This window comes from Dryobates pubescens, chromosome 19, assembly GCF_014839835.1.
Source record: "Dryobates pubescens isolate bDryPub1 chromosome 19, bDryPub1.pri, whole genome shotgun sequence".
Classification (NCBI taxonomy): Eukaryota; Metazoa; Chordata; class Aves; order Piciformes; family Picidae; genus Dryobates; species Dryobates pubescens.
Genome location: NC_071630.1, coordinates 3,676,224 through 3,703,242, shown reverse-complemented (window position 1 = coordinate 3,703,242; position 27,019 = coordinate 3,676,224). Strand labels below are relative to the sequence as shown.

Sequence of the window (27,019 nt, the reverse complement as noted above, 5' to 3'; positions counted from 1 at the left end):
CTGGCGGGTCACGACGGGAAAGCGTCCGCGGCGGCGACTAAGTCGTTGGGAAGCAGTATCAAAAAGCTGTCACCTGCCCGCTCTCGATGGCGTTTAGTTTCAGGCGAGGCCGGAAGGGCCCCTTCGTGAGTACCGCTCCGGCTAGGGCGGGTCTCCATCCCCATGAGGCAGGGCGAGCGGGGGAGGGGCGGGGGCCGTGCCCGGGCGGGACAAGGGAAGCCCTGGTGGAGGCGGCCGAGCGCTGTGCTTGACAGGGAAAAGTTAAGTCCTGGGCACAGAAAAGGTGTCCGGAGGCCGGGTACTGGTGCTCGTCTTTCTCTCAGTCTCGGGCCTGCCCCTCTGCTCCAAAAACACCTGGCTTTAGCGGGGCAGGGGAGGTGTCACCGAACTAATTTTTCTCCAGCGAGGCCGAGGCTGGAGGCCCCAGTGCTCAAGTGCAGCTCGCTTGCATCCAGAACTTGCTGAGATCATCGAAGCACAAGTTCACTGCCCTCAAGTAAACTGATAAAAAAGTTCATAGCGAAAGCTTCGAGCAGCCAGGAGTTGTAGGAGTGTCAGCAGCAGGGCAGTATTATCTTCTAAAGTACTGGAAGTAATTAAGTAATTGAAGGATTTTAGTATTAGAATGAAAATAAACCATATTGGTCTGTTGTCTAACTTACAGTGTGGGGCAACAAACGTCCTTTTACCCCAGCTGTGTTTCCTGGTAATGATAATAAAACACCCACAGTCAACAGCCTTCAGCAAACAAAACGTGCATGCCAGAGTTCCAATATTAGAAAGCAATGCATTTACAAGATAAGACCAACTAAAGAGACAATCTTTGTAATGTATCACATAGTTACTTGATGCAACTTCCCATAAAGACAGAAATGTTTCCTAGTTACCTGGTCCTGAAGGCTCCACCCTTGGTGGTAATCAAAAGCTGACTGGATGGGATCCCAAGGAATCCTCTCCCCTTTCAGCGGGGACTTGGACTAGGCAGTCTCCAGAGCTCCAGTCCAACATCAAGCATTGTGTGATGCCATTCAAAGTACTTCTTGTAGGGAACTCTGCTCCCAGTTTTTTCTGAGCTGGCATTTAATGTTACCCTCTTAAAAAAAAAAGTTGGTTTTGCTACTAAAAGTGATTAGGACTTGTTTATACTTTTAAAATCTAGGTTGAACCTTTGCCTGCAAGACTTCTGTCATGATAGTTTTGTTCTTCCATGCCAAACTTCTATGGCTGAAGGTTACTTCTGACAGCCACACTCCTTCTACAAGAAAGGGATGTATTCTGTTACTGTGAAGCAGGATTGAAATCCTTTTAAAAATTGTTTAGTAGTCCTTAGTAGTAGGAAAAAACCAAACTTCAACTGAGCAAGTAGTGAATGGAAAACCTACATTCATGGCTCTTACGTTCCTGACCTTCATTAGTAGCTGTTTGTACATGTTAAAGAGTGAAACTTGGAACCATTTCAAGTCTTCTGTTTATGTTGCATGTAATTATTTTTTTTTCCATAATATTTTCATTGCTAGTTTTGCTGTATGTTCAATGCTGTGTTTTTTTCATTGTGATCCTTAAAGTCATTGCCAACTAATTTTATTTTAAATTGTTTAGAAACATATAGCTCATGGCCTCGTCCCTGCTGCTACCATAGCTCCTAAACCTGCAGTTCCCCGCACCCCTCCCCCTCGTAGTCCAAACCCTTCTCCAGAAAGGCCCAGGTAGGTTTTGAGTTGTTTGGGGTTTTGTTTGTGCTTCTTCAACTTTTGAGTGTCTGTAACATTCCTACTTCATTTCATCTTCCTTTTGTCATTCCTGTTACAGTCCTCACCCTTCCTCTCCTTAAATCTTTGTTCCTACTTTTTTTTCTCCTTAGCCTTCTGTATAGTCCGCAGCACTCAACAAATAGACACTTCTGTCTGCTTATGCTTGCCCTAGCTTGCAATGTGCCAGCATCACAGCAGCAGTGGAAGGTTCAGAGTAGGGAATAATGGAAACCAGGAGACAAAAGAGGAGAAGGTGGAACACTTTCAACAGTGCCAGGTAGTAGGGTTATGGCTAAAGTGAATGCTGAGATGGTGACTGCTCCGTGTCAGTTTTAGGATGTAGCTCGGCATGCGCCATGCCTTTCCTGTGTGTGAATTGTGAATGCCAGTGGGTGGCTGTGCTGCAGCAGCTCGCCCAGTCGTGCATGTTGCTCAGGGAGTACGTACGCCCTGAGCACTTTCACTTTGTTAACTGTGAATGCTGTGCTCTGCCAAAACTTTGAGGACGTCTTGTGATGCAAGAAGTATAAAGCGTGGCACAGAGAGAACGCACAAGTCTGTTCTGTCCCATCTGTTTGCTTCCAGGTCTGCTCTAGCAGCAGCTGTTTTTGCAGCAGCACTAACAGGGCGCACTGTTGCTATTCCTCAGCCTCGGCAGCGATCACTTTCAGAAGGTGATTCCACCTATGTGGAGCAAGAATGTTTTGAACCATATGCAACAGTCCCAGAGCTCAGGATGGGGTAATGCATACTTTCTGTTTTGATAGTCTTCTCTTATAAATGGAATCTGTCAGTAATATAATTTCACCAAAGAGTTACAGCAAATCCCTGCTGTTAGAGCCACTTTTTTCTCACCACATCATAAACTGTGCCTGAGTGTCCACAGTTCTTACTCTGTTTCCCCTAAAGTGGTGTCATATGTACAGTCTTCAGAGAGGAAGATTTGGATTGTGCACCAGGAAGTATCTGAATTACATGTCAGATATTTTCTTTGTGCTAAATAATTATTTCAGACTCTTCTTTTTGGTAGAATTGGCAACCTTCTACCTCTAATATGCCATTTGTTTTTTAAGATGTAGCTCCAGTGTTAATGATCTGTTTTAAGCATACTCATAGGCTAGATTTCCTGTTTGCAGCTGACAGCTTAGATGCTGTTTGGAGTTGATATGTGTATTGTAAGACTGACGGTTGGTAAGCAACACTGAAAGAGACTAAACTGCTTTCTACTTACAGCACTGATTGGAAACTTGATGGTAGTGACAGATCCTCTCTGCAGTCTCCAGAAATCTCAGGCAATGATGGTGAGGATGAGGACATGGATACCTACGTTTCAGATGCTGATAAACAGACAGAGTCCCGCTGTCAGAGTGATAAGAAAAGGGGAGAAAGCTGTAGCACCAATGCTATTTATGCTGTTCCCTGCAAAAATAAAGAGGTACGGTTTCCAAAGGTGTTCATTTCTTCCTGATGTTTTAACATATTAATGCAAATGTTAAATATTTCTAAGACTTTTCATTCTCTTCATACTCCTCTCATTTTTTTCAACACTTGCTTCTTTTTGTGGTTCATGGGATCAATAAGGTTGGAAAAGACCTCAGAGAAGTCCAACCTATCACCCAACACCTCATGACTAACTAAACCATGGCTTCAAGTGCCACATTCAATCCTTTTTTGAACCCCTCCAGGGATGGTGACTCTACCACCTCCCTGGGTAGCTCATTCCAATGGCCAATTACTCTTTCTGTGAAGAATTTTCTCCTCACCTCAAGCCTAAACTTCCCGTGGTGCAGCTTGAGACTGTGTCCTCTTGTTTTGGTGCTGGTTGCCTGGGAGAAGACACCAACCCCCACCTGCTTGCAACCTCCTTTCAGGTAGTTGTAGAGAGCAATAAGGTTCATTTACTCCTGCATGAGTTCGGTTGGTTTGTTGCTCCTCACAGATACCATATCTGATTGTGAGGAGTCTTCTCTTAGTAGGAAAACACTGGTGTTGTGTGTAATGGTTGTGCATAATTTAGTTTTGCAAAATGTCCAGTATTTTATGTTGAGCATGATACACAGTAGATTATTTGCTAAAAGCACTGAAATGGTGAAAGTTTAGTTAACGATTCAGCATTGTGCTAACGGGCAGGGACCTGTATGGAGACAAGGAGAGTCCAAATCAGTCAGTGCCTTCTTGACCCGTGGATTTTAATGGGTTATAGTTTTGGATTGTCTACCCAGCCATAAGCAGCTTAATACTCCTAAGGCACATCTAAAATTCAGTCCAAAATGACAGCAAAATTTAACAGACAGGAAAAAGCAAATGAATAGTGAAGAGGCAATAAAATGCTATGTATATGAAAGAAATCAGAACACACCTCTAGGAGAAGAGATAGTAATCTGCAAGAGGAGAGAAGGGAATGAAACCAAGAGTAAGTGGAATATGTGAGACACTGCTATACGATCAGACAGTGAAAACAGTGTCAAACATTATTGGTGACTCCTTCAGTGCTGTGAGGTGGTAGGGAAATGATTGATCCTTTGTTAAGAGTAAGGCCAAACAAACAAACACGGGATAATTTCACAGGTTCCTGTGACTGATTAAGGTGACAGGCAATATTTGCCCTGTGAACTAAATATCTGTCAGTTTCCTACCTCCAGTTGATTGTGGTAAGGTTTAGATTTATATTTACAGAGCCCTAAACTAAAAACAACCCAACCAAAAAAACAACAAACACCACAGTGTATTATATGTATTATGTTAAAATATTGGAGCACAATTCTGTGACTGGAACATGGGTGGAGGACAGGGGCTGTTTTACAGCATTACCATGATTTAGATAGGCTTGTCTTATTTCCACCTAGGAGGAGTTTCCACCATCTCCAAGTACTAATGCTGAAGAGAAAGAGGGGCCTTCTCATGAAACTGAGTTGCAGGTGCTCATGGGCAAGTCAGTCAAGCAACTAGAAGGTAATTAAACTCTCTTTAGGGCAGAATGCCATCTTTTAATACTGTGGGGGAAAATGGAGGTTTTTAATAAAATAATACTATATGCTAATGATCCATTCCTTTTGTTTGAAAAGGGCAATGAGAGAAGTGCTACTAAATACTTTGCCATTTCTGGTAGCTACAGAAAGTTAAAAACCTGTGTGAAAGGGAAGATTGGTCTGTAGTCACTGTCTGACAAACTCCTGAATATCCACTATCAGCCAGGGGGAAAAAACAAAAAGAGACATCTCTGATGTCTAGTACAGTCATTCTGCACTGCATTTCTGTTGAGATGTGTGCCAGAATCAATCCACTTTGTTCTCTGGAAGCTGTTGGGCTTCACTGTGCTGAAAAAAATTGGAAAAAAGGAGGAACTAGCAATGTTTTAAAAAGAAGAAAGCTAAAGAGGTAGGAAAAAGCATTTCTAATCAGCCATTTTCATGGGTAACAGAATGCCGTGTCTGAAAGTAAGAAGTTTTGGATAGAATCAAATGACATGGTACTAGGATGGTTCATCTTCTCTACACAAGTTGTGTCGTTCTCGACAGCTTCTAAGGTCTGCCTATTAAGAGCAAGATTCTGACAGAATCTGATCATCAGTCTCATCTGTCACCCTAAGCTCTGAATTAAGCTTCACAAACAATGTCTTTGCCATAAGTACTTTCATTAGAGTGTGGCATTAGGGCTGACAAATGCTCTTGTTTGTAACTGAAAAATGTGTTTTTCTTAGCAGAAGACCAACATCAGGGCTTGAATTTAAAGGTAAGACTTGTATGAAGGGTAATCTGTGATTCATTTTGCAAAAGAGCTGATAGTTTACAGTCACTTAGAGGAAAACTAATATATTGCCACTGGGGAACCCTCTTCATTTGGAGTACAAGAATAGTAGTTTGCCAAAACAAGACTATAGAATAGAATAGAATAACCCAGGTTGGAAGAGACCTTCGAGATCATCGTGTCCAACCTATCATCCAACACCACCCAATCAACTAAACCATGGAACCAAGCATCCTGTCAAGCCTCGCCCTGAACACCCCCAGCGACAACGACCCCACCACCTCCTCAGGCAGCCCATTCCAGTGGGCAATCACTCTCTCTGTAAAACTTCCTCCTAACCTCCAGCCTAAACCTCCCCTGACACAGCCTGAGACTGTACCCTCTTGTTCTGGTACTGGTTGCCTTGGAGAAGAGACATATATATATATATATATATATATATATATATATATATATATATATATATATATATATATATATATATATATATAGGTGAACAGGCCATAGAAAAGGTGGGCTGGGGTTTTGTTGGTTTGGGTTAGTTGCTTTTGTTTTCATGTATCTTCCGTAGTTCCTCGTGTGAAAGAAAGAAACAGTGGGAGATACCTTGATATGTCAAGAGATAGCTCTTACTGATAATTTCCCAATTCTCAGCCTGGTTTCACCAGATTTGTATCTAGATTTCCAGTCTGGGCCCATCTGACTGTTTTCCTGAGCTTGAAAAAGAATATCAAAAGTTTAGTTTCTCAGATCAGTTTGCTGGAGTACTACTTAGAAAAAGGCTCAGTTTTCCCATTGTTAACAACTCTTTTTTTATAGCTCACGACTCTGTATTTTTTCTTTTGAAATGGTTGGTGAGTTTTGACTCATTTAGTCATCAGTGTCTCAGTATGATAAATTACATAGCATCACATCCTTACAACAGCTTCATGCCGTTTCATAAATACAGAAAAAAATAGATTGGTTTCGTGGTTTCTTTTTGGTTTGATTTTTTTTCTTGGTTTTGTTTTGATTTGTGGTTGGGTTTTTTTTTTTATCTAGCAAAGGGAGAACGAAGTTGTTCAACATTGCTGATGAGGATTTTGCATTTTAATTTATTAATGTGTTTGCTGATTCTTAGTTGAGGACTCATACCATAACTGATTATTCTTAAGTCCATCCTGTCTGGAGAGGAAGCTTTTTAAATTGTTTCGAAGCCATACAATCGTTCTGAGAACTGTACATCTCTGACAACTAAATACAATATTGGCAGTTCCAAGTGTCCACAAGTGAGTGATGGCAGTGGTGACAGAGTGATACCAGGAAGGGTACATGACAAGTCACGTCATGTCAGTAACTAAACCAACCCTAAATTTTGTTGATAATAAAAAAACTGCTTCAGAAGTTCTGTTTCTTAAGTTTTTCAGCAGTGATGCTGTTCACAGCACTTCAGAAAGGGTAACTAACTGTTACAGCACGCTGTCTCATGTTTTCCCATTTCTTCACTAGGAAGAGAAACCATTAGCTGAGAATCTGACTCTGGAGAAGCCTCCACCCTCTCCAGGTACTTGGTCTGTATGAGCACTCTGCCCAGAGAGATAAACATTTGAAAGTGGGATCCATTATTACCGATGCCACAGTACACTCCCCACTGTGCAGATCTAACGTTTCTTTGTGGGGTCTCTGAAGAAGGTGCAGTCAGTCACAGATCACTGAAGCCTGTTCAGTGGGAAGGGGTAAAGCTTTTATTAACACAGGTGATTAGAGCAGGGCAGGGTCAGGAGCACAGCCACTCTGCTGAATGCAGTGGATGTTTGTCTGGCCTCTCTTGTCACCCACGCTAGAGCGATGGATACTGCTGACGCTTCATTTTCACTTTAAGTAATGTTTTCAGTCTGAGAGAAAATTTAGGAACTTTTTTCATTCCCTCTGGCCTTGCCTTTTGGGAGCCAAAAGCTGATTTGTGTCTTAGAAAGCCTTGCATAATGCTAATGTTAGTAACAATAGATTCTAACTCGCTGAAACTTGCACCCAAGTCTGAACACTATTTAATTACACTCTGCCATGGCACTGCAGACCTGTCTGCTCGGGCGAGGAAAGCACGGGAAAACCTGACTAGAGAAAAGCTCAGAGAACTGAAACAAGAAAACTGGTGTCTGAACAAGGCATACCAGGCTATGGTCCACCAATTTGAGGGAACAAAACAGCAAATGGAAGAACAGCAATTAAAGCTGAAGAGACTAGAAAAAGAAAACAGAAGACTTAAAGAAGATGCAGAGAAGTCACGTAGAGAAGGTGGGAGAAACACAGACGCTCTTCTGTAGTTACCTTGTTTGATTTTTCTGATTTCTTACCCCCCATTCCTGCAATAGGTAGCCATACAAGTATCTGTGCAGAACTATTTTCTAAACAGTGTTTTCTACATTCGTAGAAACTTCCTCAAGGAATACTCTGATGATTGTGAAAAGATCAGTTACGTGGCTGTTTGAAATGTGATGGGGTTTTGTTAGTGATTTATCACAGGATTACTCCATGACAGTATTGTGGGAGTTCTCTTAGGACTCTAGCTTACAAACTGTTGTGAACATTGCTTGAATTTTCCTTGATCTTTCTGGTTGGATATTTGTTTTAATAGAGGAGGCTACAGAATTGCTTTCTCTCAGACAGCAAGCACAAGATCTGGTAGATGAAAATGATGCTTTGAAAATGACGGTCCATCGTTTAAATGTGGAATTAAGTCGCTATCAAACTAAATTCAGGCCATTGTCCCAAGCAGAGGTAAGAATCTGAAATGTCCCATTGCCTTTCCTTCACCTTTGAGTTTTGAAGACTGTTTTCTCCAGATTTGCAATGAGGTCTACAAATGGCATAGGCTTTTCCTGACATTTGAAGTAAGCGTTTACCATGAAGCCTCACTGTGACAAGTTAGGCTTTCACCTCTGTTAGTAAGGTGTTGAACCTGGAATGGATGTTGCATGTGCAACAAATGTAATTAGAAACATAACCTTGTTTGGGATATTAGTTGTGACTGCATTGGACAGTAACAGGTGCTTCAAAAAGCAGAAAGTAATTTCAGTATCTTTTTTTAACTCCACTAGCATCTAAAACTGAAAAGTTTACCCATGAAAGGACCACCACCACCATGGCTGGTAAGTAATACATCGTCTTCACTTACCTGTTCTGTGCTTTCCTGCTGCTAAAAGAAAACACCATCTTTCAGTGAGTCTGATGGTAGGGGTGGTCATGGGTCCACTAGCAGCCTACAAACTCCTGGAAGTAGAAGACAAATAGTGTGTAAAGTTGAATGAGTTTGTAGTATGTGAAAAAAATTCTCCTTGAACTGCTAATCAAATCTTAACATTTTCCTTTCACAGTGTTATTCAGAGATACACAGAAACAGGGAAGTCCTCCTTCTGCTCTGCATTTCTAGCTATAATACCCAAGAATCATATACATATGTACTTAAAGATGCAGATTTCAGAGTGTAAAAATTTCTTCCCCACTTACTAATGAATCTGGGCTAAATTTGATTATTATTGATTATTCACTGTAGTTTCAGCTTGGTTTTATACTCAGTTAGCATCCACATGATGCTGTGCTGCAGATAATGAAAAGTAAGAGCTGCTTGTAATCCAGCCTTGTCCTTTCTAAAGCTTGTTCCTAACATGGCACCATTAAGTGCTTCTGCAGCATCATTTTGTGTATGGTGGTCTATGTGCATGTGTAAGTCCTGCCCCTTGCAAGGCATGTACAAAACCCCCTGAACAGCTTTTAAAACTAGTAGTATATAGCAGGACAAGTGAAAAACAACGTTGAGATTATGGTTTGTAATTAGTTTGTATGTTTGTTGGTTTTTGTTTGTTTTTTTTAAGTTGGATATGAAGTATTTGTCACCTCTTCTATTGGCATATGAAGACAGAATAAGAGAAAAGGAAGATTTAAATCTGGAACATGAGGCAAGTTGCCATTTAAAGAAAATATGGAAGACAGCAGAAACAAAAGACTGACATTTTGTAGAAGGGAATTGTCAGAGCAGTTTTCTGCCTAAAATTAAGTGTTACTTTTACTTTTCCATGCACAGGTACTGTGCTGTCTTACCTGCTTTGCTTGCTTGGTTTTGTCATGCTGTTCACAGATGCAAAAGCAGGCATTTCACAGTTTCTCACCTTCGGTTACAAGATGTTTACATTACCCTCAGAGTCAAAGACAAAACATAGCTTTCTCTAACTGGAGCAAAGGCAACTCTTCCCTATGGTCTTCTAAAGCTATCTGAAAACAATCCTCTTCCCACAGTACAAGACTTGTGCTCCCTAAATAGAGTAAACCATAAACACAGTCAGTGGTGCAAAGAATTTACTACAGTCACTCACAGTGGGGACTCGGTGCCCTGTATAGCTGCTATTCCAGTTACAGACCTGGACTTTGTGGCAGAGTAATACTTCTTCTTAGATATCTGAGGAGTGGGTACTAAGGAATGGCAACTCTTTTTGCTCTTCAGAAACTTTGGGGGTTTTGTCACTAAGAATGGTGATGTGCTTCAGTGCAGAACTACCATAGTTTTTCCAAGTAATTTATGTCTTTCAAAACATTAAGCCATAAAATGAGCAGAAAATGCTGAGTGCTTTATATGAGTGCAGATTCACTGTACGAGCCTTCCATACCCATATTCATGTAATTCACACTGAAAACATAGAATCATAGAATCAGTCAGGGTTGGAAGGGACCACAAGGATCATCTAGTTCCAACCCCCCTGCCATGGGCAGGGACAACTCACACTAGATCAGGCTGGCCAGAGCCTCATCCAGCCTGGTCTTAAACACCTCCAGGGATGGGGCCTCAACCACCTCCCTGGACAACCCATTCCAGGGCTTCACCATTCTCACGGTGAAGAACTTCCTCCTCATGTCCAGCCTGAACCTCCCCACCTCCAGCTTCATTCCATTCCCCCTAGTCCTGTCATTACCTGAGATCCTGAGAAGTCCCTCCCCAGCCTTCTTGTAGGCCCCCTTCAGATACTGGAAGGCCACAATTAGGTCACCTCAGAGCCTTCTCTTCTCCAGACTGAACAGCCCCAACTCCTTCAGTCTGTCCTTATAGGAGAGGTGCTCCAGCCCTCTGCTCATCCTCGTGGCCCTTCTCTGGACACGTTCCAGCACGTCCATATCCCTCTTGTAATAGGGGCTCCAGAACTGGACGTGGTACTCCAGGTGGGGTCTCACCGGAGCTGAGTAGAGGGGGAGAATCACCTCCCTTGACCTGCTGGCCACACTTCTCTTGCTGCAGCCCAGGATCTGATTGGCTTTCCGGGCTGCAAGTGCACACTGAGAGCTCATGTTAGTATCATCTAGTAATTTCCAGATTTCATGGGCTTTAATCCATATTTTAAGGATCTACACCTTGCTTAGTTCAAACAACTCTTAGCAAAAATGTGTCACAATTCAGACATCTGAAGCATTCTTAATATTACTGGATGGATGAAGCAGTTTAGAAGGCTGCACATCTGAATGAAAGATGAGAGAACTGGCTGTTAACAGAAGAATGAGAAGGCACCCAGCCATGTGTACCCATAAACCATTTTGGTGATGTGAAAATTGGAACAAATCCTTACCTTTACAGAATTTCACACGGCATCCTTTGTCTTACAGGAGGAGATGAAGAATTTTAGAGTACGAGTTGAAGAGCTGGTGAAGGAGAACGAAGACCTGCATAAGCAATTAAATAAAATTAACTGTATTACTCCTACAGAACGGTAAATTATGTGACTAGATATTACTACTCTTCATCTTGCTCATTGTGTGCAAATTGTACTGTGAAGATTACAGGTCTTCAGCAAGAAGTTTGTTCTTCTTAAGCAAATCAAGTTTTGCTGAAGAACTGGTAAGAGTTACGATTTCTGTCTTGTTGGAGCAATGCTGGTCTGCAATGGCTGAAATAATTCCAGAGGAAGGATTAAATGGTGAATGTGCAGTTTTGCAACTGCAGCCAGCTGTAATTCTGTCCCAGACTTTGCAGGTTATACCCCTTCTATACTTGTGCAAAGAGGAGAATGCGCTGCTGACAGCAGCCTGTGAGAGCTGGGACTGTTTTGCCTGGAGAAGGCTCAGGGGGGGCTTAGTGCTGTGTACCTGTGGCTGAAGGTAGGCTGGCTCTTTTCAGTGCTTGCCTGGAGCAACCAAGATGTGCTGGACACAGGCTGAAACACAGGAACTTCCCTCCAAACAGAAGGAAGCAGTTTTTCACTGCATCTCACTGTCCAGATTGGTTCTAGAGTCTCCATCCCTAGAGGTATTCAAAAGCCAACTTGAAGTGGTCCTGGGCAGCCTCTGGATGTCCCTGGTTGAGCACAGGAGTTGGACCAGATGACCACTAGAAAACCCTTGCAACCTCAACCACTCTATGACGATACAATTCTAATGCATACCTTTTTTCCTTCCTTCTATAGGGAATTTTTGCTTTAGATGTAAATTATTTTAAATCATGTTTCAAATATTTGACTGTTTGGAGGGTTGTGAATTCATGTCTCTAGTAAGCTTACCTTGGGTCCTGCCATTGCTCTCAGTTAGGGTTTTTTTATTTGCCTCTTAAAGGTTTCAGATATGATTTTAAAAGTTTACACTGTTGGAAGTCAGTTGTGCTGCTTCTTTGGAAGTCAGTTAATATTTGGATGATGTTTGATTTCTAAGCCAGTTGCCATTGCAGGTGGCAGCTGCAAACGCATGCCAAACTGGTCTTGGAAGAAAATGGGCTCTTGAGGCAGCAACTAGAAATTCAACAAGCTAAGGCTAAAGACAGCCACAGACAACATGTTCAAGAAGGTAAAGTGCTTGAGTTGCAAATAATTTGAACTACACCACAGATGGTACAGCAGGTTTGTTTGGGTGTGGGGCTGTTTTGCTGAATTGGTGGGCTTCTTCATTTCTGGTTTGGGTTGGTTTGGTTTTTTTGCTACTCCTATATTATGCCGACAAAGTGTTGATGGATGCGAGACCAATCTCTGGATGTCAACTGACACTGAAAAGAAATGTCAGTATCAACTATAGATACTACACAGCACACTTCATTGTGACTTGCTTCCTCTGAAAAGGTTGCAAGTGGTAGCTGCAGTACACTTGTTTTCATAGTCTAAGAGCACTCAGACCTTCACAAATTGGCATTTGTGAGGTATTCTTTGCTTACTTGAACATTAATTTTAGAAGTTGTAGGGTGTCTTTAATCTGACTTGTAACCAGTGCTTATCAGTTCCTATAGTTAGTTCTGGGTAGTGGTATTTAATTTTACACTGTAATTTTGTACTGCTTACATGTACATGCATCTAAGTAATAATACCCATTGCTATTTTATCAGAGGTTGAATTCAGAACACTTGATATTCCTCTCCTGCCTGTAAATGCTATTCCTGACTGAGATCAATTTTGATTTCTCTGGATATTTCTTGTACATAGCCTTCTGACTGGACTTTAGAAAGAGAACAAATGTGTTACAAATTAAAACCCTAAAACTGAAAGTAAGATTTCTTAGTGAAGTTTAAAAAGCAAAAATTGAATCTTCTCTTTCTTAGTCTGTAAATTATTTAATTATGTGTAATTAACCCAAGTCACTGATGAGAACACTTTCCTGAAGTGAAAATGTCCAGTTCTGAAATGTTTTACTTGTCTGCTGCCTAATTCCAGAAGTATATATAGATAGAAATCCATACTGTTAAATACAAGCTGGCAGATCCACTGTTGTAGAACTGCTACAAGCAACCTGGAACTCAGATAGTACTGCTCTAGTTAGGAGTTCACTAATTGATTGTATTAGTTCTGCTGTACTTACTTTCATTGTTTTGTCTTCCCAAAAGCTTCAAAATTGACCAAACAGATAATAATCTTAGAAGAAAAGAAACAGAGTCAAGAAGAAGAGATAGCAGGGTACCAGAAGCAGTTGGAAGCTTTGCATTCTACTTGTGAAGAGTTGAAAGCCAAGCTGGAGAGCAGAATAGCAGCAGAGGAGCACATTGCTTTGGTGAATGATCTCAAAAGGTATGAGCTTATACTTGGTGTGCAGAGAAACAGTTCTGCAAAGCATTCTGCATCAGGGTAGGTAGGAGGCAAGTGGAAACTTTATCCAGGTAACCACCCAAGTACAATGAAAGGTAAAGCAGTATTTAAAAAATACTGTTGCTTTTTATAGACAACTGAAAATAGAGAAGAAAATCCTAGATCCAGAGAAATCAGTGGAAGTGTTTCTACCATAGAGTACATGCTGCTGAATGTACCTTTTTAAACAGCAGAAGAGGAAGCATTGAAAAACATTATTTTTGTCCACTTTATGTACTGTCAGCAATGTTTATAAAACATTTTCACTCTTTTGGTTCCCATCTGTGGGAAATTGTCTGAAGGATCCTCACATTCTAAACTAAAAATACTAAGTTTCTCCAGACTTTACAATGTGGAAATACCAGGAAACAGCACATCGCAACAGTGCTGCCAGGCAGCAGTCTGCAGAGTAATGTTTAGCCATTCTGTAACTGTGTTTGCTTCCAAGCCTTAGGATACTGCATGCTCCTGGAAGCTCTCAGACCTTGTTTTTGGCACTGCCAGTGATTTCTTTGGAAAAAAAGAAAAAAGAAAAAGGAAGGGAATACATTTGGACTGTACAGGAGATGCTTATCTTTTAAATTCTAGTTCAAGTGCAGTTAGGATGACTTACTTGAATAATTTGGTTTGTATTATGCTCCATGCACGATTTGAGATGTCACGAGAGTGTCCTAGCTGATGTCAGCACTGAACGTGCAGCGCTCTCACTGTACCTTCAGCCTGTCTTACTGTGACCCAGATTTGCAGTCACCTAGGGCTGCAGGGGGCCAGCTCTGCACTCTTGGCTTTTGCAGCCATTTACAGCAGGAGCAGGAGAAAAAGCGCCATGAGGTGGAAGATCTGATGGGAAAAATGGCATCATTGCAAGCTCAGAACAAGAAACTGCTTCTGGAGAAAAACAACTTCATGGCTGACAAGGAGATCCTGGAAGCCGAGATGGAAGTGACACAAAAGACAAACAGGTCACATCCCTTTCTCATTTTATTACATGGAAATACTACCAACAGAGGAGTATCTGCAAAAACACTATCTGACATCCCACAGCTTGTCACTTCTACCAGTTACAGACAAAGTGTTTCCTGAACACATCTTTATCACACCTAGTGACCTGGCTGCTGAGCAGCTTTGCTGAGCTTTATGTTTCCATGCTTCAATGTGCAAAGTACAAAAGTGTCTTTCATGCCAGTAGTTAGCCATGTGAATTAGTCATCTACTCACCTGGAAATAGCATCTTATGCTTCTTGTAGAGCTCCTGCACCAAGCTGGTCCAGAGCTGGGCTCACAGCACTTTAAAAAGTAAAAACAGCATTACTGTTCTATTCCTAAGAACTGTGAGCTTGTAGCTGCTGCACGAATTGGCATTGTTCACACAAGCTGGTGTGCAGGAAAACAGCCCCCAAAAGTGGGCAGTAATACTTTGGGCATTGCAAATCATCAAGCCGATGCACATTCAATTGTCTGAGACCCTACAAGGCGATTTGCATGTGGCATACAAGTTCTTTTGCTGCTGTTATTAATTCCCAAGCTGAAGATTTTCCTTTTTCTCTTAATTTTGTAGGCAATTAAAGAAGAAAATGGGTCTTCTGAAACTGCACTTGGAGGAAGCAATGGAAGAAGAAGTTACAGCCCATCACTATCTGACAAACCTTATTGGTTTGGTGGAGAAGATAGGTCAGGAACGTGATCACCTTATTCTTTTGGTAATTATCTTTAAATAATGAACATGACTGAACTGATATTTTAGACAACCATCCTACTGGCACAACTTGCTGTCCATCTGAATTATCAAAAGAGAAAGCCATGATTTTGGGGGTCAGACTATGACTTTTGGGGGCATTAGGTGATTTTCTAGAAGAGTAGTTAAAAGCAACTACCCTAGTTTCTGGTGATAACATAATGAAGATTTAATTCACATCAGCTTTAGTGTCTGCAATAGCATAGAGCAACTTTAAAATAATGTTTTAACCTGATTTCAGAGATTGGCCTCTCCTGTGGCTGCTGTGATCCTTTCAGAATAAAACTGTTGCAAGGTATTGTTTTGTTAGGGAGATTGGATTCAGAGTCAGTTGGCAAATTGCTCATTAGCCATTAGAGTAATTTTCAGGATTCTTTTTATATCTTGGTTATTCAGACTGTTGGTGCTCAAAACAGTGTATGCATTCTGTATGTCCTTTAAGGCAGTGATTACATTTAGCTATGTGTACTGCATGGTTGCAGGCCAGGTGCTTGGAGAATGAGAATCACGGGGTTCTCAACAAAATAGTGGAAGGCAGTCTACGCTTAGGAAGACTGGAAGAAAAAGTGAAGGTAAGCAGTGTTTGAAGCCAAATGCCATGTGTGTTTTTAACAGTGTCAGTGTTTTTGTGAGAGACTTGCATATTATTTTATAAATAGCTTTTGAAAAGCAGAATGATCATCATTATAGCTTTCACAAATACTATTTTCTGTTGTGTTTTATACATAGTGTGTCACCAGGCCTTTGCATTGACATCATTTCCTAGAGAATTATACCTGCTTGTAAAGAGAGTTGTAATTCACATGTCAGTAGTAGTTCATTTTTGTTCTGTAGCGTCACACAGGTTTTCTCTTTCCTACTGCTTGGAGGCTGTGCTAGTGCTTGAAGCTGATTAGACTGGGAAGAACACAAAACTACCCTGAGTGTACAGTTGCCATCAAGTCCTTCCACATGGCCACAGAGAGGAGGTTTAGAAGCTCAGAGACTGATCAAATATCTAGCCTAAGTAGAGAACACCTTATAGGTGATCTTTACAGCTCTAAACAAATACAAAGCATAGTGTGTAACTGCAGTGTAGCAGCAGGTATCTGGTGCTGCTATAATTGGTCTTACTGTAAACTCAAAAAGAGCAGCAGCATCTGATATATTGGGTTAAATACATAAGTAATACCTGTCACTTTCAAAAGAAGCTGTTTTGTCCCCTTTTTGCAGTTTATCTCAAAGCAGAGTCTCCATACTTGCACTTTGCCATTCAGGCCCTATGCTGCTGTTTAAGCATTAAAGGACACAAAGGTGCCCCACCAGCTCCTTCTGCTCTTTCCCTGCAAGGATCAACACAGCCCAGAATTAGCAACAAAGAAAATAAATTGAACTGTAGATATAAAGAGAGCAAAAAACTGAAAAACAGCCAGAATTTGCAAGAAACCCTTCATGAAACACCTAACTGCATAAATACAGATTTTCTGCCATTTGTTACATCTGTGACTTCTCCAGTGGTCAGAGAAGAGACTTGCAGGAGACAGAGTACTTACCTGCTGTGCATTTCAGGGGTGAAGCCAAATGCAATTGTAAAAAGTCCTTTTTAGCCAGCAGCTGTTAATGGAAAGTAGAAAATCCAGCCTGTAAATAAGTTCTTAAATATTACTGTTTCTATTGGCAAAAGTAAGACCAATCTACATGCAAAATGTCTTTGTTCTTTTTTGTTAGTAAAGCAGAGAACATAAACAGTCCTCAAAACACCTTAAAATAGCATGTACTTCTTAGATACCATGTGAACTGGCCTTTGCTAATAGCTAGCACAGTTCATGTCTTTGCTGAAAACACCTCCCTTTTCAGCACCTCCAGTCAGGTAATCCACTTGGCTCAAACAGAAGCTTTATTCCTTTGGTCTCTGCAGCAATTTGTGGAAAGTTATGGAGATCCTTTTGTTCTCTGTATAAAGTATTCTCATAAATCTGAGTCAGTGGCCAAGCTTTTCATTTGGTTCTCTTCAGTCACAAGACATTTCTCATCCCAGTGTGTAACAGAGGTGCTCTCACAGCACAGGCCGCATTACACACACTGCTTTTTCAGGTGCTGCTGATAAAAATTGAGGTGAACATGAAAAGGCAAAAGGGTTCTCCACTTGCAAGATACATGTTTGCCTCCAGGAAACTTGATCAGCAGCTTCCTTTAAGGCTACAAACTTGCCACTTAACTTAAGTGAGCTAGATTAGAAGTCTCATGAGCCTGATTCTGTCAGCTAGAGAAATAGCACTGTCAGCTGCTTCAGGAAATGACAGAGTGACTGCCCTGTGTGGTTACAGGCTAAAGCTCTCCTGAGCTATTCAGGTGTAATCTGTCTCCAGTGATAAAAGTATATAAACTGCATTCATCTTTCTGGAGGGATGATAAACCTGTTGGGAATGCATGCGTTAGCTATTTCTTACCTTAGAAAAGGTTGGTTTGCTTTGGCTTTTAGCCATCCTCAGCTATGTCAGTGAGATACAAGATAAGAAATGGAAATTACATCCTCTGAATTAGACTCCTGGGGTTATGATGAGAGAAATGCTTCTAGACTACAGGTTTGAGTTACTTGAGGTGCCTCAATGGGAGGCTGTGTGCTGTACTCTTTAGACATAGCTGAGTATCCTCTGCTACTGTTTGGTGAAGTCATGGCCTCATATCTCAAAAGGCACAAGCTCATCCAAGACTGATGCACAGGGGATGTGTGTGAAAAGAGGCACTACAGAAGTTGTTAGGGGAGGAAAGAAGGCAGGCTGGGTGGGACAGCCCTTCCTCCCTGGGAACCAGTGGCATGGAGCCTTGGGGCAGCAGCCATTCAACAGGCTGCTTACTTAGGAAAAGCTGCTTTGGATCTACCCTCAGGAGACCACGGGTTTGTTTAAGCCTCACTGCAACGGGAAAATGAAACAAGGAAACTTGAGGCTTCGAGTTCCTTATGGGAACAGAATACTTCATCATACCCCCCTTCAGGGTAGGAGAGATCTAAGAAATAAAGATAAATAGGTTGAAGAAGTAGAGTAAGATAAGAATAGGCTAAAGAATAGAATGAGATAAGAATAAGGAAATATTCATAATGAAGTTATTTTCAGATAATTCCAGCTTTAAATTTATTTCACAATATTGGATTGCTTTGCAAAGTGTTTTATGTTGGCGGTGCTCATAAAGCAACAGCTAACAGGCACTTCCTTTTCTCTTTCTGTGTCAATTTTATCTTATGTCTCAAAGTCAGTGCTGTTTATCTGATACTGGATTACTTTATTCCAGAGCAAGTCAGTTACACAACTATCTCATACCTTTAGTTTTAGCATTCCTCCAGCACAAACAGCTTTTTTGATTGATTTCCCAACTATTTGTCCCTCATCAATGGCTGGACACAAGGAACTTAAAGGTCTTTTCAAGCCAAAATGCTTCTGTGAACTAAGTGGCAGTTTCAGTGTGGATTCCCTGAGGCATATGGTACTAGAGCAGAACACTGTACAGCTTTTCTTGGCTTTTGCATGTAAGAGCCTCTGCATTTTACCTACACCCTTTTCACAGAAACTGAACAGAGGTTTGAAGAAACAGAAATCAAGCCCTTACCAGACCAGCAATGCAGTGCTTGTCATCAGGGGACCCATCACAGGGCTCTTCTGTAACACACTCTGTACAGTTTCCTTGGTCATTGCTCTCTTTTGGAAAGGACAGTTCTAATTTTTGCTGGTAAGAGATAGGAGAAAAAGCATGTTTGTGACTGGCAAAAAACAGCTTCAGTGCCTCAACAGGGATCTTGGAATGAGATCACTCCATGTGTCATGGCCAGCACATGGAGCCTGTGTCTATAGAAATGCTTTGTTGGTTCTCTGTCCAGAATTCTCCAGTTAGTTTTAAATTCAGTAGATGTGAAAGGATTACAGTGCCCAGGAGTACAGCCTCCTGAAACTACTTTAGAAGAGTGTAAATTACGTCCTTTTCAGTACCAGCTGCTGCAGCCACAATGGGTACTTGCTGGGTGCCTGTGATCCATCACCTTGGGCAGACTACCCTTTGCAGCTGCAAAGGAGAACAGAACACTTCCAGCTACCTTAGAGCTGCCTTCCAGTACCTGAAGGGATCCTACAGGAAGGCTGTAGAGGGACTTCTCATGAGGGTGTCTAGAGACAGGACAAAGGGGAACGGTTTGAAGCTGAGGCAGAGCAGGGTTAGAGTGGAATTTAGGAAGAAGTTCTTCGGTAACAGGGTGCTGAGACTCTGCCACAGGCTGCCCAGGGAGGCTGTGGATGTGTGGTAGGTTGAGAGAGGGCCTAGCTCTCCCTCCCCCACAGAGTAAGAAACCACAGCTAAACGCAGTCAGAGAAGCAGACTATATTTACAAGCATATATAGAAAGCAGGTTATATATAACACAATATATACAGGTATTTACAATATATACACAGAAATATACAGCAAAGAAAAATAACACCACAAAATTCCCTCCTTGGGGAGGAGGGTTTCCCTCCCTGTAACCCCCTCTCTCCCCACCTACCTCCCTTTTTTCCCAAAAAGGGGTTAGAGAGAAAGAAAGGCAGTTAGTAAGGAAAGGAGGTGTTATTAAGCTTCAAAAGCACATGCAGGATTAGTTTGCCTATCTCAAGGTCAGCTCCGCTTAGTTTGCTGAGAAGCAGGCAGGGAGAGAAGCAGATCAGGCTGGCACAGCACAACAGGCTGAAACCCAAACTGAGAAAAAATTCCAACTGCTCCAAAACTTGAAGTTGCATTCTGCCCATCCACCAATGAAGTCTCAAGCTGTGCCAGGGGAGGTTTAGACTCGAGGTGAGGAAAAAGTTCTTCACTGAGCGAGTCGTTCGTCATTGGGATGTGCTGCCCAGGGAGGTGGTGGAGTCACCGTCCCTGGAGGTGTCCAAGGGGAGATTGGACGTGGCACTTGGTGCCATGGTCTAGTCGTGAGGTCTGTTGGGACAGGTTGGACTTGATGATCCTTGGGATCTCTTCCAACCTTAGTTATACTGTGATACTGTGAAATTCATTTAGAATATCAGTGTTTTCATTTTGATACAGAAATACTCAGCCAGTGTCCCAGTACTGTCCCTTTCTTAAAGGCACAGCCTCAAATGGTCACAGGATGCCTCCTCCCTGGGGATGTTCAAGGCCAGGATGGATAAGGCCTTGAGCAGCCGAGTCTAGTTGAGAGGTGTCCCTGCCCATGGTGGGGGAGATTGGAGCAGATGAGCTCTGGGGTTCCTTCCAACCTGAGCCATGCACTACAGTCAGCCACAGGAGACAGATCGGAGCTACGCGTCCCTCCTGTCCCGTTTCCTGCCCAGGTCTCGTGAGGTCAGCGATGGTGCCTTTCTGCCCTCTGTGCCCCTGAGGTTTTGCAACCTCTCTGTGCATGTGACAGGTGCAGCTGGCAGGGAAGAGCAGACTGAGCCAGCAGAGGCAGCTATGGGATGTGCAGGAGCCAGAGGCTTGAACCAGCTCAGGCAGAGCACAGCTTGAAATGGAGCTCCAGCTGCTGTGTAATCAGTGACCACTAGATAACAAAAATGGATTTCAGCAGTACCAGGAGCTGCTTTATCAGCCCTTTATGGGCCAGAAGGAAGCACTCTGGTTCATAGAAATAATGACAGACACCTGTCCTAACAGGAGCACTGCAGTGTCCTGCCTGGAGCTGGTGGGGACATCGGCTGACAGAGGTGAAAGTCCAGCTGCTCTCCTGTGCTCAGCACTTCCTGTAGGCTAGCTCTGAGCCACTGTCTGCTCAGAGGAGCATCACAGGCACAAGCACCTGACTGCATTTTGAGGACCTCTCTGGCAATGTAAAAAGTTGAGTAACGTGATCTTAACTTACAGGCTTCTAACACTGTGAGTGTAGACCTGACAGGGAAAAGCTAGGAAACAGAAGCTGTGGAAGTCAGCCTTAAATATTGAATGATTAATGTTCTATGTTATCGATTGTCACCAGCCTCATACCTCCAAAAGGTGAAACTCCAACATGACAGATTTTACAAGAGCTAAGAAGATTACATATAGCTTGCAGCACCTACCTGAAAAATGCCCTTTTTTTTTTTCCCTCCTTCCTCCAAGACATGCTCAGGCTTCCTGCTGGGATTCAGCTCCTGAGCTTGGGTAAGGAAGTGGGGCTGCTGTTTCAGTGTGCAAAGTCACTGGGCACTGAAGGCCGCCTTCATCTGGAAGTTCAACCAATGTATTTGGTTATCACTGCTAGGAAAGAAAACACCACCTGCAAGGTGTTTTAAAACAGGAGGCCACTCTTCTCCTGTTGGTGTTGAGATTAACCAAGCCCCTTTTGCACGGTATGCATTGACCAGCACGATGGTGGGCAAGTGGTGAGCAATGTGCTGCAAAGTGTAGCTTTTGCCTCTTGGAAACCAGCTGGGGTTTTGCTGCTAGTCCTTTTCACTCTTAAGACAAAGCCCTGATGTGGAACTCACTGCCCACACTGGGTTTCTGTGTAGAAGAAAGTGCAATATCTTGAGCTGAACAAATAGGTAACCCCCCCCTAACAACCTACCTGACACAATTAAGCAAGGCAGCATTGGTGTGCAGACTAAACTGTAATTTACTATCTCTGGCTATTGTTTTTGAGAGTAGTGAGTTGTCCTTACTTCACACACAGTCACATTTTTGCTGTTCTCTTCAACCCTTACAGGTATATAAAAAGAAAGCAGCTGGGAAGCTTGGAGATATCAGTCTCAAAATGACTGAGCAGGAGCAGGAGTTTGCAGGGAAGGCTGCTCAGTACCAGCAAGAGCTGAAGCACCTCCAGCGTCTGTTGCAGGACAAGCAGGAAAGCCTTGATGAAGTGCTACAGCAGAAAAGGTCAGGCACAGGCAGCAGCACCCAGTCAGATCTGGGAGGTGGAAAGGGTGGGGGGATGCAGCTGCAGACAGCCCAAGCTCTTGCTTTCCAACAGAGCTGTAGAGTACAGTCCAGGTATTTCTTACAGCTGAGGAGAGGTAATTAAGCAGTCATTTTGCAAGTCACCTCTGCCAAGGTGAAATAATGACAATAGAAACAGAGGGCTGGGTATTATCTGCCTTATGTCAGCACAGTCCCTCTCCCTTACTTTATACAGTGCTAATAAACAGGTGTGAGAAGCTGGGAATTGTGCAGTGAACATCCTCCTCCTCTCTAAAATCTGCATGAGAAAGGAGCACTTTGGCTATTCCACAGTTCTAGCTGTCAGTGTGGCCTGCAGCCCAGGTCAACCCATCCTGGGCTGCCTCAAAAGAAGCAGGGCCAGAGGGTGGAGAGGAGGATTCTGCTGCTGCACTCCGCCGTGAGAAAGATGGGAGCAGACTTTGTAACAGGGTCTGTGGCAATAGGACAAGGTTGTGGTTTATTCTTCTCTTTAGGAGTTAGGAAATCATACTAAGCCTGACTTAGCCACTACCATAAAATTATTGAACATCACAATGACCTGTCTGTACTGGCAGTGGCGAGTTTTTGTGTAAAACAAGGGAAGATGCCACTTCAGCCCTGGAAGCAGCAGAGTTTCAGCGAGACACTGCATCAGAGAGGCACAGCCCCACCTTACTGCTCTGGGCAGGACCCTGTTAGCACAGCACACTTAGAAATGTTCCTGCAGATCACAGCAGGTTGGAAAGTAACCTTTGTTTAGACACAGTAGCAGCATTCATCTGCTTCTTCATTTTGTTTCTGCCCTCCTCATTCTCTTTCTAATGAGCGTGCATACAAACTAAGGTGTGCTTCATGAAACATAGCCAAGGTGACTTTGAAATGTTCTCCCCTCCTGCTTCACCTTTCACCTGAGAACAGAAGCCAGGGGCTGCACTGCTTACCCTTTGCATCCTAGGGGGCAGAATTTTTCTTCTTGGTTTTCAAACCAGAACACATATAGATAATAGCGTGGTTCTTTTGATAAATGAAAGCTTTTAAAGCTTCTAAAGATATGCAAACTTTACCCTCAAAACTGCTTTGTAGAGCCTGCTCAGTAATTACAGCCTGTTCTGGAAAATTCACAGCAACCTTTTGCCTGAAGCAACGGACAAGAAAGCACTATCAGTTTCTGGTCTGCAGGCAGCTGATAACCGTGACAGTTTTACTGTTTACAGAGTAATCTTATCAATCACTATCTCCTGCCTTTCTTTAAATGCAAGACACTGCAGGATTCAGATAAAAACCAAAGCTGTTAATGTGGCTCTGGGGTCAATAACCGGGTTCATAAATGCCTCAAGTCTTGCTCCTCAGGACACTTAGCTAGGCCTTGTCTTGGTCACAGTACATTTCCTAGGCTTCTGCAGAAGAGCGGCACTTGGAGATAGGCACAGCTGCTATACTTTGGATGTCAAGTGCAGGTTGGAAAGCCTTAATCAGGAAACTGCCTCAGCCTGTCCTCAGAAGAGGGCCACTACTAGGAAAGCCTCACTGCCATTCACAGGTGAAGGAGAGGAGCTGCGTTACCTGTAAGGTTACCTATAAAATGGGAACCATGATAAAAATTGATCTGATAGGATTGATTTAAATAAACTGTTACATGACAGGTGAAAGTTCAGTTCTTGAGCCAGCAGCCCCAGGTAAGGCTCTCAGAGATGAAGGCTCTGTCTTTGGTGAGGTCTGTCAAGCAGCAGTACAGCATTGGCCTTTTACTTACTCTCACCAAGATATAAAACCTTGCATTTTGGCTAAGTTAGAGGTTGAAGGGAGTTTTTTCTGTGTACTCATTTCAGTAACAGTAGACTACATTTGTGAAAACAAACTTAAGGCTCTTTGCCAAGAGACATCTGGACAGAGGGCACATTTACTGCTGAGTGTGGATCTAGCTCTATGCTAAGAGCAAGACGTGCTTGAAGTGATGAGGCAGCTGCTGTAGGCACAAGGGAGCAACAAGGGTTACCTGCTCAGCTGTCATCTGGAAGGCAGTGTCACAGCAGTCACAGCCAGGGATGGTTATGTTTGCAGAGCCTGAAGGAATTTCATGGCACAATCAGAAAAGATGCAAGAGAAAGGTAGTGAGAGCTATTGCCCAGCAGAGCATGAGAAGCAGGGAAAAGTACAGCCCACCAGCAGCTGTGGCAACCAAGCTGCTGTGTAAAGCAGGTTCTTAAGGTAGCAGGGAGGTTGTGACTGGCAAGAATAAACATGCACCCCCCACCCCTCTGTCAGCTCTTGTGGTTTCATTAGGTTGAAATTTTAAAACACAACAAAAAAACCCACAGAAAACCCTGCCCTTGTCTAACTACAGTTGGGTTGTAGCTGCTGCTTCTCACCTGAAGAAAAGCTGACACTTCCCAGTGGCTGCAGTGTGCTGCATGCAGAGCCAGGGGACCTGCAGGGCACTCCCTTGCCAGCAGCTGCTGTGGCCACTCCTTTCAGAGAGCACTTCCAGCGCTGCAGTTCTCTGCTCTTTAAAAATTCATCCTCCAAGAAGCATTCTGGTACAGCACTAACCTCTAAAGGCATCTCTTTCCTTGCTACTAAAGTGATTTTAACTACATGGATGGTTTTAAAACTGTTCTCTGAAGCAGATGCCGTTGCCAGTGAGCTGAACCTATGGACTGAAAATGAACATCCATGTGCTGACACCATTAAGCTACAATTCAGTGATCTTCAGTTTCATCATCTTACTGCCAGTTTTCTCTGTCTCAAGCTCAGCCAAGCACTGACCACAAAACAATCTTAAGGAAAAAAAAGCACACCAAAAAAACCCCAGAACTAAAAGGCTTGGTTTTAGACATTAGCACATGAAATAAAGTCTGGGCAATGCTCTGCAGTGAGGGTAATCCAGACTTGTGTAGTGCTGTGCAGTCTGCACACTGACTGGCTGGGGACAAGTGGTAAGAAAAAGCAGGAGCTTGTCATTTTCAAGTTAAAATGAGTGAATGTTTTCAGCATCACAATACAAAGGGCCAGAGTCACCAGTGGGTGAAACTTGGGACAGCTTGTTGAGGGAGTTCCATTGGGTACTCTCTGTGCCTCACATCCCCCCAGATTGTCAGCTGAGGAGAAGAAAAATGGCCTTTGTAAAGTGTTTTGAAGCACATGCTGAGTAACTGCTAGCATTAGATACTTGCTGATGGGTTAAGATTGTTTCACATCATCCTCTGTGAGAACAAAGCCATCTTCAGTTTTGGCATTTCAGAAGTGAGAGGTTACTCCTCAGTACTATTGTAGCTAAATGGAAAGGTCCACCTCATGAAACACAGCCTGGCATGGGCCTGGGCAGAGGCTTGGGCTGCTCTTAGTAAGTATCCTGCTTTCACCTGCCTTCTTTTGCTTCAATTCCATGCTTGATGGTTAACAATCTCTTCCCCCAAAAAAAGTTCATTCCAAGCAGTATGTATCAGGCTAATCTTCTTAGAAGCTTTCTTTTTTGTCCATCTTCTGTCTCTATATCCAGAATAAGCCAGCACTGTGTTTAGGCTGCATTTCACCACCACATTCTCAGTGTTACTGCTCACCAAGGGCTCTGCAACACCTGCTTCTAGTGTACACCCTTTGGCACAAAGGGAGCATGACAGCTGACAGCAGCTAGGCTCAAGACATTGGTGTTTTGTATTGATTTGTTTCTCAGTTTTAGAATCTGGGAGTCAGGAGGCTTTGAGTAGAAGACTGCCTCTTATCCAGAGCTTCAGCTAGTGGCTTGAAGTGACTGCATCAGAAAAGTTTGGGGCATTCAGATTTGAGCGTTCATTTCCATGCCACAATTTTGTTTTCCAGGTCAAATGACCTCAGTTGTCATATTACTTTGTATTCTGACATACACAGAGGTGAGTCACAGGAAACCCAAGAGCTTACCCTTGACAAAGAGAACTTTGTAAAAAGTTTGTGAATGAATCCTGGCAGCTGCCTTTTTCTTGAGAAAAAACACAAAGTGATTCATTCCTTTATGCTTGGGCAGTCAGAGAGCAGCCCCCAAGGTGACAGTGCCTCAAGGGCTGTCCTTTATCATCTTTCTGCACCACTTGTCTCCAAGCAGCACAGCAAGGCATAAGGTGAGCCCCACATCTCACACTGGGTTTGATCAGAAGCTCTCAGCCCCAGTGGCAGCTGGCAGGAGGGACCTGGCACCCAGCATGTCCCAGGGCACAGAGCTGCCCTCCTGGTGGAGCCCAGCTTGATGGACAGTGGCACTCAGGCAATTTGGATCTCATGTGCACCACTTGTTTGTGTGGACTTAATCCAACTCACTGCATGGGTCCAGTTCTTCGCCTCAATCACACCCTCTCACCATCACGTTTAGTGGCCATTTAAAAAGCAGAATGAGAACAGACTTCACTCCTCTCATTTCAAGTATTAAATCCATGGCCTCTGCAATCTCTTACCCACATGCTGTAATTGTTGTACTGCTGAAAAGCTGTTTAAAAATGAGGATTTCTCTTCAATTTTTTCCTAGGAAAGTCGAAGGAGAACTTGAAATCATTTGGGAATCCACATCCAAAGAGAACCAGAGAATGAGAGCACTCCTGCATAAATCCCTGAGGAAGAGCCACAGGAGGAACACGGGCACAGGTCAAAAGCCATGCTTAGATGAAGTCTCTCAGCAGGACCTGGTTTATGGACATGATTTCAGCTATTGTGATGTGAAACCTCCATCCCCTCCTGAAAATGAAGTTCCTCAGGAACCTCTGTGAGAATAAAGACTTCACACATCTCATTCAGGAGAACTCGGTGCCTGAAGCTGATTTTTCAACGAGCAGACTGAATGAACATTGACCTTCTTGAAGAGTCCTGCCTGGTTCAGTGCCACCAAAATGCCAG

The 27,019-nt window shown here is 43.0% G+C and overlaps 1 protein-coding gene across 1 annotated transcript; it reads left to right on the top strand.

Annotated features, from left to right (window-relative positions):
- The first annotated feature begins 31 nt into the window (after positions 1–31).
- CEP89 (centrosomal protein 89) lies at positions 32–27,019 on the top strand. The gene is made up of 19 exons (XM_009902762.2): positions 32–125; positions 1,600–1,706; positions 2,337–2,492; positions 2,985–3,186; positions 4,598–4,703; positions 5,455–5,483; positions 6,987–7,041; positions 7,554–7,772; positions 8,113–8,255; positions 8,576–8,626; positions 9,350–9,433; positions 11,124–11,227; positions 12,178–12,293; positions 13,318–13,498; positions 14,350–14,517; positions 15,114–15,255; positions 15,773–15,862; positions 21,948–22,117; positions 26,655–27,019. The coding sequence occupies exons 1-19, from the start codon at positions 87–89 to the stop codon at positions 26,890–26,892; spliced, it is 2,400 nt and encodes a 799-aa protein (XP_009901064.2). The 5' UTR covers positions 32–86; the 3' UTR covers positions 26,893–27,019.

What these genes read in the sequence shown, in the direction of transcription:
- CEP89 (XM_009902762.2), top strand. Translation starts at nt 87, where the DNA reads ATGGCGTTTAGTTTCAGGCGAGGCCGGAAGGGCCCCTTC. An exon ending in ATCAGGGCTTGAATTTAAAG is followed by an intron (nt 5,484 to 6,986) that starts GTAAGACTTGTA and finishes TTTCTTCACTAG; the next exon opens with GAAGAGAAACCATTAGCTGA. An exon ending in GTGACACAAAAGACAAACAG is followed by an intron (nt 14,518 to 15,113) that starts GTCACATCCCTT and finishes TTAATTTTGTAG; the next exon opens with GCAATTAAAGAAGAAAATGG.